General features: G+C 61.9%; 1 protein-coding gene across 1 annotated transcript; it reads left to right on the top strand.

Annotated features, from left to right (window-relative positions):
• Positions 1 to 666: 666 nt before the first annotated feature.
• On the top strand, positions 667 to 9649 carry CCDC105 (coiled-coil domain containing 105). The gene is made up of 7 exons (XM_030544218.1): positions 667 to 1221; positions 2629 to 2733; positions 3807 to 4005; positions 4418 to 4584; positions 7160 to 7255; positions 8735 to 8848; positions 9449 to 9649. Exons 1-7 carry the CDS (start codon positions 667 to 669, stop codon positions 9647 to 9649), a joined length of 1437 nt encoding a protein of 478 aa, XP_030400078.1.
• The last annotated feature ends 203 nt before the right edge of the window (positions 9650 to 9852 follow it).

Genomic DNA, 9852 nt, shown 5'->3' with positions numbered 1-9852 from the left:
CACCCCAATGCACCTCCTTTTCCCTCCAGGCCATGTGATACGGGATCCCCCCCACATACAACTGCATGGAACAGAGGCATTGTGAGGCGAGTACCCGCTGCCATGGCAACCATCTCCACAGTGAGGCACAGACCCCGATAGGGTGCAGGCTTGGAGAGAAGCGGGTGCCTTGGAGGATCTGGCACAGGGAGCCGGGTTCAGCCTGATCCCACATCAAGCAGGAAAGCTCCTCACAGGCAGGGAGAGACACCATGGGGCAGCCAGCCCCCTAGCCCCCACCTCTCCCTGCTCTGACCATGGAGCAGCCACACCCCTAGTCCCCAGCCGCTCCCTGTCCCCAAGGTCTGACCCAGGGGCCAGCCAGTCCCCTATTCCACCCACCCCTCCCTGCCCCCAGATCTGACCCACCAGGTAGCTAGCCCCTTATCCCCCCATCTCTCCCTGGCGCCTGGATCTGACCCATAGGCCTAGGCAGCCCAGAATCCCCTTCCCTGTGTCAGACCCATTCACACACTGTGGGGCTGGAGTAACCCTGAGCTGGGTGGTCCCAGGCTGGAAGGCACCTTGAAGGGGACGAGGGGCGGGGCTCAGGACCCTGGCTGTCTGTGTCAGAGGGGGTCCCTCAAGCCAGGAGGTATTGACCCCTCTTTTCCCTCCAGCTCGGCCATGGGGCCACCTGCTGAGCTGCTGCGGGGCCGGGCAGGCCCGGAGGTCTGGCACAATGAGGCCAAGGCCACGGTGCAGGCAGCACACCAGCTGCGGGGGCGCTGCTGGCGGGAGGCGCTGGCACAGTGGCGCCCACTGCACCCCCCAGGCCAGCCTCAGGAGACACCCTACGAGCGCCGCAGACGGCTTCAGGGCTGGCGCTTCAAGCTGGACGTAACGGAGGCTGGTGAGATGCTGGAGAAGCCGCCCGAGGGGCCGGGCATCACACTGTGGAAGAGCAAGATGAAGCCCCCACCCTGGGTGAGCCAGCTGCCCCTGCCCTGCTTCCGGGACCACTGCGCCAGCCAGAGCAATGGGCTGGCTGCCCGCTATGCCAGCGCTGTGCGCCTGGTGGTCAGCCGGCTGCACCAGGCGCTCACTGAGCTCAACGAGCAGGCCAAGCGCCTCAACTTGGCACGCCAGCGCCTTGATGCTGCCCTAGCCAAGGTGCGCACCGCGCTGCTCACCAACCAGCAGAGTGCCCTAGTGCGCGGGCACCGGCCCCCAGCTGAGCAGGTGAGAGCCCACGCCTCGTATGCCCCCGCACACCATTTCCCTGTCTGTGCCCTCTATCCCTCCATGCCCCATATCCCCTGTGCCCTCTATCCCCTTGCACCCTGTATCCCCCATGTCCCGTATCCCCCCAGCATGGTCAGGTGTGGGCACCAGTCCCCAGCCGAGCAGGTGAGAGCCCGCACCCTATATACCCGCACCCCATTTCCTCTGTGCCCTCTATCCCCCTGCACCCTGTATCCCCCATATCCCGTAACCCCCCAGCAAACCCAGGCATGGGCACCAGCCTCCCATCAGGCAGGTGGGAGCTCCAATAACTTGTATCCCCATATGCTCCATATCCCCTGTGCCCCATATTCTCCGCACCCCTTATCCACACTCTATCCAGACGTGGGCACTGGTTCTCCACCAAGCAGGTGAGAGCTCCCCCAGATCCCAGATCCACCCACACCCAATATTGCCCCCCCCCATGCCCATCATCCACCAGCGTGGCCAGATGCCGGCATTGACACCCCCACCCCTACTGAGCAGGTGACAGCCCCCACCTCATATCTCACCACTCACCATTCCCCTCACACTCCATATCCTGCCCTGTATCCCTCCCATGCCCCATAGCCCCAGCACTCCATGGCCTCCCAGTGCCCCAGACACAGGCACCAGCAGGTGACATCCCCCCATGGCCCATATCCCCAATAGACCCGGTATTCCCCCAAGTGATGCCACTCCCCCAGCATGGGCAGGTGCTGCAATGGCTGACCCCGGCTGACCCCCCCCCCTGAGCAGGTGAGAGCCCCCTGTGCCCCATATCATACTCCCAGGGCTACGTGCAGGCATTAGCTCCACACTGTGCCAGTGAAAGCTCCCCACCCCCTGTGCCCCCCCATGCCCCAGATACCCCCATGTTGCATATCCCCCACTGTGCCCCACCACCTCCCATCATGGCCAGGCACCAGGACCAATCCCCCACCAAACTAGTGAGAAGTCCCCATATTTCACCACACACTATTTATCCACTCCCTATGCCCCATCACCCCCCATCACAACCTGTCACAGGCACCGACAATGCCCCCGCACAGAGCAGGTGAGAGCCCCATGGACCCCATATCCCTCCCATGCACCCCACATCCTCCCCCAGCACAGTCCCCACTTAGCAGATGAGAGTTTACCATCCTCCCCATATTCCTCACACTCACACACCCCTGAGCACGGCCACTCGTGGACACCCTCCACCACAGAGCAGGTGGTACCCCCACACCTATCCTCCCTGCCCCATATCCCCACCACACACACCCAACCCCGCTCCCAGCCCAGGTCCCACCAGTGCAGCCAGCACCAAGCCTGCAATGGCTGGCATTGCTGGGGGCTAAGCGTTCATTCTGCCCCTTCTCTGCTCATCCCCCCGTGGCGCAGGCCCCAGACCAAGTGGATGCACTGCTGCGGTGGGAACGCAAGGAGCTGCAGAGGCTGAAGGTGAAGTTGGAGAGGGACATGGACATGTCGGAGGCACACCTGAAGGTGGGGCTGGAGTGGGGACCAAAGGCCTAGACAGCAACTAGATGCCTGGGCACTGCCTGGTCGATCTGGCAGTGGGTGGGCAGGTGTGTCGGGGGATTGCCATCCCTGCCAGCATGCCCCTTTGGGGCTGGGCTACCACTTCCTTCTTCTGCTGGGTCCCCAGGGCTCCGCGGTGTACTCAGCACTCCATCCTGGGCACCGAAAAGCCCAGCAACCCACAGTCCAATGTGCCACTCTGGACCCCCTGGGGCACTGGGCCAGGTGCTGGAGCTGGGGACCCTTCTCAGTGGGACGCCAGCAGCCCTTAGCTTACTATTTCAGGGCCAGGAGTACTGTCATCTCCGTGGTGGCTGGCAGGGAGCCCACTCCCCTCTAGGCCGCAGCCTAGGAACCCCGTAATGACAGATTGGGGCTGTCTACCCTGCCCATGCTACCTACTGGGGCGTCTTCCCATCACAGCCTGAGCGCCGGCCCCTCCCCTAGGCGCCTGATGTGCCAGATCCCTGCTGGTGTCTCCCCATTTGCCCCTCTCACTTGGCTGCCCTGGCACCCCCCACCAAATCCCATCCCAAAGGGAGCAGCTCAGCCCAACCTGCGCCCCCTCGGGCCGTCCCCTGCTGGCCTGTCTTGAGTCCCCTGCTCTGTCCCGCACCGGGCTCGCCAGCCTGCCCTACGGTCAGGCTGCCTTGCCTCCAGAGCCTTCTCCATCCCAGGGATTGGCCCATGTCTCTCCTTCCACCCCGCCCTGCCCAGGTTCCACCCCCCCCCTTTCCATGGCTTCCCCCTTGCCCTGCTGGGCCCTCCGCAGTTGCGTGCGAGAAAGGCACTGCAGAGATTGGTCCCTCTGCCCACATCTGTCTCTGAGCTGGGCACTCACACTGGCACACTCTCTGGCAGGAACTGGGCAGGTGTGGGGGGCACAGTGACCTGTGTTTCCTGTGCCAGGCCCTGGGCAGATGTGGGGAGTGAGAGGTGTGGGGGATACATTGACCCCTGTTCCCCATGCCAGGCACTGGGCGAGTGTCAGGGTTTGAGGGTGTGGGGAGCACACTGACCCATGTCCTCCATGCCAGGCGCTGGGCAAGTGCCAGCACACTCTAAGCATGCTGTGTCAGGAGCGGGGACAGGTGCTGGAGCTGCTGGGGCAGCCGCTGCGCATGGTGCTGCTGGAGGCCGAGCGCGAGTCCTGGCTCAGCCTGAGCCGGCCCTCGTCCCCCTTCGTAGTGAGGAACCCCACCCCAGAGCCCAGCCCTGTCGGGCCCTACACACCAGGTATGGCCTGGCCCGCTCCACCCCAGGGACCCCCCACAGCCCTCCCAGAGCCCCCCTCAACCCCTGTGTACCACCATTAGCCCCCACTCATGAGCCCAGCCCCGTTGGTCCCTACATGCCAGGTATGGCCTGTCCCTCACCTTATCCCAGGGACCCCTCCCGCAGACCCTCCAGAGACCCCATGTATCCCTGGAGACCACTCTTCACTCAGCCCGCCTCAGCCCATGCATACTCCCAGGGACCCGCACCCCACTCACCCCCCCCACTCAGCCCCCCAAGAGCCCCCACATCCCCTCTATACCCCTAGGGACCCCCCACTCCACTCAGCCCCCCTCAGCCCATGAGTACCCCGATTGCACCCCACTTCTAAGCCCAGCCTCACTGAGGCAGTTCTGACCCCATGTCCCCCCAGAGTGCGCGGCGGCCATTGAGGAGGCACGGTGCCTGACCCTGCGCTCCAAGGAGGTGCTGGCCACGCTCAAGGCAGCCACAGCCCAGGTCACGGCCTCGCGCCACCAGGCCCAGGCGGCCTTAGATGGCAGCCTGCAGCGCAAGATGGACGAGACTCTGGCGCTTAAGGTATGGGGGCAAGGCATGCTCCCTGCCTCCTACACACTGCCCTCCCAGAACTCCTGCACACTGTGCCCCACGCAATGCCTGCCCCCCAGCATGCTACCCCCTACGTACCCCCACCCTTTCCTCAGCCCCTGCACACTGCCCTCCCCCTGCCTTTGCCCCTGCCTGCACACTGACCCCCATGGAACACTTTCCCTGCCCCCTCCCGCATGCTGCCCCCCACAGAACCCATCCCCCTGCCTCTGTCCCCTCCACATTGCACCCCACAGAACCTCACCCCTCCTCCTGCCCCCCCAGAGTCCTCCATGGAACCCCTGCCCCCCACAGAACCCAACCCCTCCCCTGCCCCCCCACAAAATACCTCCACCTCCCCCTGCCCCTGCACACTGCCCATCTCGGAACCTGTCCCCCTGCCCCTCGCACATTGCCCCCCATGGAACACCAGCCCTGTCCTCCACATGCAGGGCCCCCCATGCTGCCCCCCCACAGACCCCTCCCCCTGCCCCCCTACACTGATCCCGATGGAACTCCACCCTCTCCCTGTCCCCCTGCACACTGCCCCTCACGGAACCCCTTCCCCTGCCCTCCACAGAACCCCAACCCTCTCCCTGCCCCCCGGCACGCTGCCCCCCACGGAACCCCTCTCTCCCATGCTGCACGTTGACCCCCACAGAACCCCAGCCATCCCCCTGTTCCCCACAAGCTGTCCCCGATGGAACCCCTCCCCCATCCCTGTCCTCCCAAATGCTGCCCTCCACAGAACCCTTCCCCCTGCCCCTTGCACGCTGCCCTCCACAGAACCCATATCCCTTCCCCCACATGCTGCCCCCACGGAACCCCTCCCCTTGCCCCTGTCCCCCACAGAACCGCTTCCCCTGCCCTCTGTCCCCCTTGGAACCTCTCTCCCTGCCACTCACATGCTGCCCACCCCCCACAGAACCCTTCCTCCTGCCCCTGTCCCCTTGCATGCTGCCCCCCAAAGAACCTCATTCCTCCTCCTGCCCCTGCCCCTGCCTGCTATGGAACTCATCATTGCACCCCTGCCCTGGGCGCCAGTACCACGCTGCCATGCCTAGGAGCCCTTTTCAAATGCCCAGGCCCTTGGGAAATTGCCCTCTTTGCCCCCACCCCCACCCCGTTGGCAGCTCTGCTTCCTAGATAGATCCCCTGGGCTCCAGCCTTGTTCTCTGCTGGAGAGCCCAGTATGTGCTCAGCCTCCCTGCACAGAGTCGGGGGCTGGGCACTAGGTGCATGGCTGGGCAGTTGGCCTTCCCCTTGTCCAGGTGCGTTTGCCACTGAGCCGGGGTCGGCCTGGGCCAGTTCAGCCAGGCCTCATTCAGACTGACCTGTCCAGAGAGCCAACAGTCCAGCCCCACCCCGCCCCCAGGAGCCCTGCGCAAGTGAGGAGACACTGAGGCACACGCAGACATCATAAAACTATAACAGAAAATTCCCACTTCCTCATAGCTGCCCCATAAATCACCCAGAGCCTCTAAACCAGTGGGGCTTTCAGCCTGGCTGGGGGACCCCCTGCCCCACATTCCCCCATCCCTATATCAGCCCCACAGCCCATACCTCACGCTAGCACCATGCGCCCAGTTCTATACCAGACCCACAGCCCCTGCCCCACACTCCCCCATCCCCCCAGCTCTATACCAGACCCACAGCCCCTGTCCCACACTCCCGCATCCCCCCAGCTCTATACTAGACCCACAGCCCCTGCCCCATGTTCCCCCCATCCCCCCAGCTCTATACCAAACCCACAGCCCCTGCCCAACACTCCTCCAACCCCCCAGCTCTATACCAGATCCACAGCCCCTGCCCCACACTACCCTATCCCCCCAGCTCTATACCAGACCCACAGCCCTTGCCCCATGTTCTCCCCATCCCCCCAGCTCTATACCAGATCCACAGCCCCTGCCCCACACTCCCCCATCCCCCCAGCTCTATACCAGACCCACAGCCCTTGCCCCATGTTCCCCCCATCCTCCCAGCTCTATACCAGACCCACAGTCCCTGCCCCATTCTCTGCCCATACCCCCAGCTCTACACCAGACCCACAGCCCCTGCCCCTGCTCACCCTGTCCCCATACCCGACCAACAGCCCCTGCACCATGTCCCCCCATCCCCCCAGCTCTATATCAGACCCACAGCCCCTGCTTCAGGCTCCCTTCATCCTCCCATCTCTATACCAGACCCATAGCCCCTGCCCCACACTTCCCCATCCCCCAGCTCTATACCAGTCCCACTGCCCCTGCCCCACTCCCCCTCATCCCCATAGACAGCTCTATACCAGCCCCACTGCCCCTGCTCCACCCTGCCCTCATGCCCCCATCCCTATATCAGATCCACAGGCCCAGATCCACACTGCTGGGACAGGGGATGGCACACTAAAGGACTGATTATGTCCCACCCACACTGGGAGGCCATGGGGGGGGCATTCAGGCCCCACCTACAGGCCAAGGGAGAAGGTCTCTGGTGTGGTCCCCAAACCTGGGGGTTGAGGGGTGGGGTGACCCATCCCTGCAGGGACCCAGCGTGCCCCCCACACCTCATTCTGTGTTCCCTCTCCGGCCAGGAGCGTCTCTACATGGCTTTGGGGGGCATGCGCAGCACCCTGAACCGCTGCCAGCGCTTCCACAGGGAGCTGGACATCACCCAGGGCATGACCATGGTGAGTAGGGGTGGAGGAGGTTAGGGGGATGACCCTCTGCTGGGAGGGCAGGCAGGGATCAACTGGGGGCAGGCGGGGAGTAACACTGCTAGGGGGTGGGCAGGGGTGTTACCCGCTAAAATTCTCTGTTACTCACACCTTCTAGGGCACCCACCTTTACCCAGTTCCTAGGGCTCAAGGCTTAACCCTCTTTATTTAGGCACCCCGACCCTTTCCCAGTTCCTAGGGCTCCAGACAAAAGGCACCTAACTTTACCCCTCTGTGGGCTCCAGGCAAACATCCTTTCTCTGTGGACTCAGGGCTTGATTTTTGAAGGGTTTACGGGCTCTTTTACCAGTGAAGGAGCCCTACACAGTACTATCCTATGTAACTTCTATTTCTTAACAATCACCACAAACCAGAATGCAAACACTACATATACAATGCTCACCGCTCCCAACAAGATGAACTTTTCTTGATGGCCCATCAGGATCAGGTCATCTGGGGGAACTACAGGTTGTGACGGCGTCATTGGCAGGGAGTGTTGAGGTCTGGCAGCTCTGTTCTTGGGCTGTGTCCTGGAGTTGGTTCCCAAAGAACTTCCTTTTGGACCCCAGTTTATATAGTGAAACTCGAGGCCTGCTTAGCTGTACCTTAACCAATCATTTTACTAACATTGTACTAACCAACGCTGACATATTGTAACAATTTTAACCAATCCTACCCCGCCACCTTAATTAATTTACACTTAGCAAAATTAATTATGTAACAGACAGAAACAAAGAACCAGACAGAGATCATACAGACAAACAACGGGGAAGTGGGGACCATAATGACAAAACAATACAGAAATGAGGGTTTCACAACCACAGCTATTGATAAGTGATTTCTTGACAGACAGGTGCTGTCAAACTACGTTTTCTTTAACCACTTTAAGATCTGTTTCTTTGTCTGGTGATAGTGGGTGCCATTAGGATGGGTCTCCTTCTTAACAGCCTCATATTACATTATTTTAATGTAATTTAGATGGAATGTGAGGATGTGACTTCCTGCTTCTTAAGTAATGGCTACGGCTCTTTTAATCTGGGTGCAAAGGAAGGCCTTAGGCTTTGGAACTTGCAATACGGCTACAGACAAAGGCCTTATCCTTACTGGGGAAGGGGGGACCAGCTGGGGGCAGACAGGGAGTGACACTTTGCTGGGGGGGTGGGCAGGGAAGAAGGGGCCAGCTGGGGGCACCCGGGGAATGGGGGCTGGGGAAGAGGAGACTGGCTGGCAGCAGCCGGGGGATAGGCAGGGGAAGAAGGTACCGGCTGGGGGCACCCGGGAGATAGGCAGGGAAGAAGGGGCCAGCTGGGGGCGGCCGAGGGATGGGCAGGGGAAGTGGAGACTGCCTGGGGGCAGCCGGGGGATAGGCAGGGGAAGAAGGGACTGGCTGGGGGTGGAGGGGGCTCCTCCAGGTGAGGCTGCCCTGCTCTGACCCCTGCTGCATTGTTCTAGGGCCCTGAGTCCAGCCAGTACCTGGAGGCACGGGAGAAGCTGACCCGGCCCCTGGTGCGGGTGTACCAGCGCCATGTGGGCACCCAACTGCCTGAGGCCCAGATCCTCACCCAGGTAAGTTCCAGGGGTCGCACCCACTGGTATGGCTGTAGGGAGTGGTGATGTTGCCCATCTGTGGGTACTTTGCCCAGTTGTGATGGCTGTAGAGTGGTGATGGTGTTGCCGGATGGGGGTACCTTGCATTGCTGGGATGGCTATAGGGGTGATGGTCTTTCTGGGCAAGGGAACCTTGCACAGCTGAAGGGGCTTTCAGGAGTGATGGTGTTGCTAGTTGAGGGTACCTTGCCCAGCTATATGGGGTTACTGGATGGGGATATCTTGCCCGGCAGTAGGGGATGATTGTGTTTCTGAGTGCGGATACCTTGCCTGGCTGCAATGGCCGTAGGAGTGACAGCATTGGTTGGCAGAGATACCTTCCCCAGCCATAGGGGGTGACGGTGTTGCTGAGTGGGGGTACCTTGCCTGGTTGTGATGGCTGTAGGGGTGACAGTGTTGCTTGGTAGGGGTACCTCACCCTGCTACGGGGGGGTGACAGTGTTGCTGGAGGAGGGGTGGCTTCGCCTGGCTCCAAGGGTTGAGGTGTTGCTAGGCCGGGGTACCTCACCTGGTTGCTGGGAGGTGATGGTGTTTCCTGTCCGCCTGTCCTTCCCCCAGGGCAGTGTGCAACTGGAGCGCTCCATGCAGAAGGCGGCAGCCAATGTGCAGCAGATGCAGGCCACCCAGCGGCACCTGCGTGCCTCCATCCGTGACAAGCAGACAGGCTTCCACGTGGATGCCAGCATACAGCGCCTGCGCCGCCGCCGCATGCACCCCCGCAGCAGCCTGGTGGAGGCCTGCCAGCTGCTCTGTTCCTAGGGGGCCCCCATAGCCAGAGCATGAGAATAAAATCCCAGAGACCTTTGACCTGCCCAAGAGTGTTACTCCACCGGGGAGAGGGGAATGCGGGGCCTGGAGTGGGGCAGGTTGAGGAGGCCAGGGGAGGTGGGGATGTGGGGACCAAGGGCATCAGGGAAGGCGAGTGGGGTGGGACAGGTGTCACAGAGCCATAGGATCGGTGC

The sequence above is a fragment of the Gopherus evgoodei genome, unplaced genomic scaffold, assembly GCF_007399415.2.
Source record: "Gopherus evgoodei ecotype Sinaloan lineage unplaced genomic scaffold, rGopEvg1_v1.p scaffold_33_arrow_ctg1, whole genome shotgun sequence".
NCBI classification, from domain to species: Eukaryota; Metazoa; Chordata; order Testudines; family Testudinidae; genus Gopherus; species Gopherus evgoodei.
The sequence above is the reverse complement of the archived record's forward strand: the minus strand, read 5'-3'. Positions and strand labels throughout refer to the sequence as shown.

Coding starts and splice junctions, on each gene's coding strand:
- CCDC105 (XM_030544218.1), top strand. CDS start 667: ATGGGGCCACCTGCTGAGCTGCTGCGGGGCCGGGCAGGCCCGGAGGTC. Junction 1,222..2,628: donor ACCGGCCCCCAGCTGAGCAG/GTGAGAGCCCAC, acceptor CCCGTGGCGCAG/GCCCCAGACCAAGTGGATGC. Junction 2,734..3,806: donor TGTCGGAGGCACACCTGAAG/GTGGGGCTGGAG, acceptor CCTCCATGCCAG/GCGCTGGGCAAGTGCCAGCA.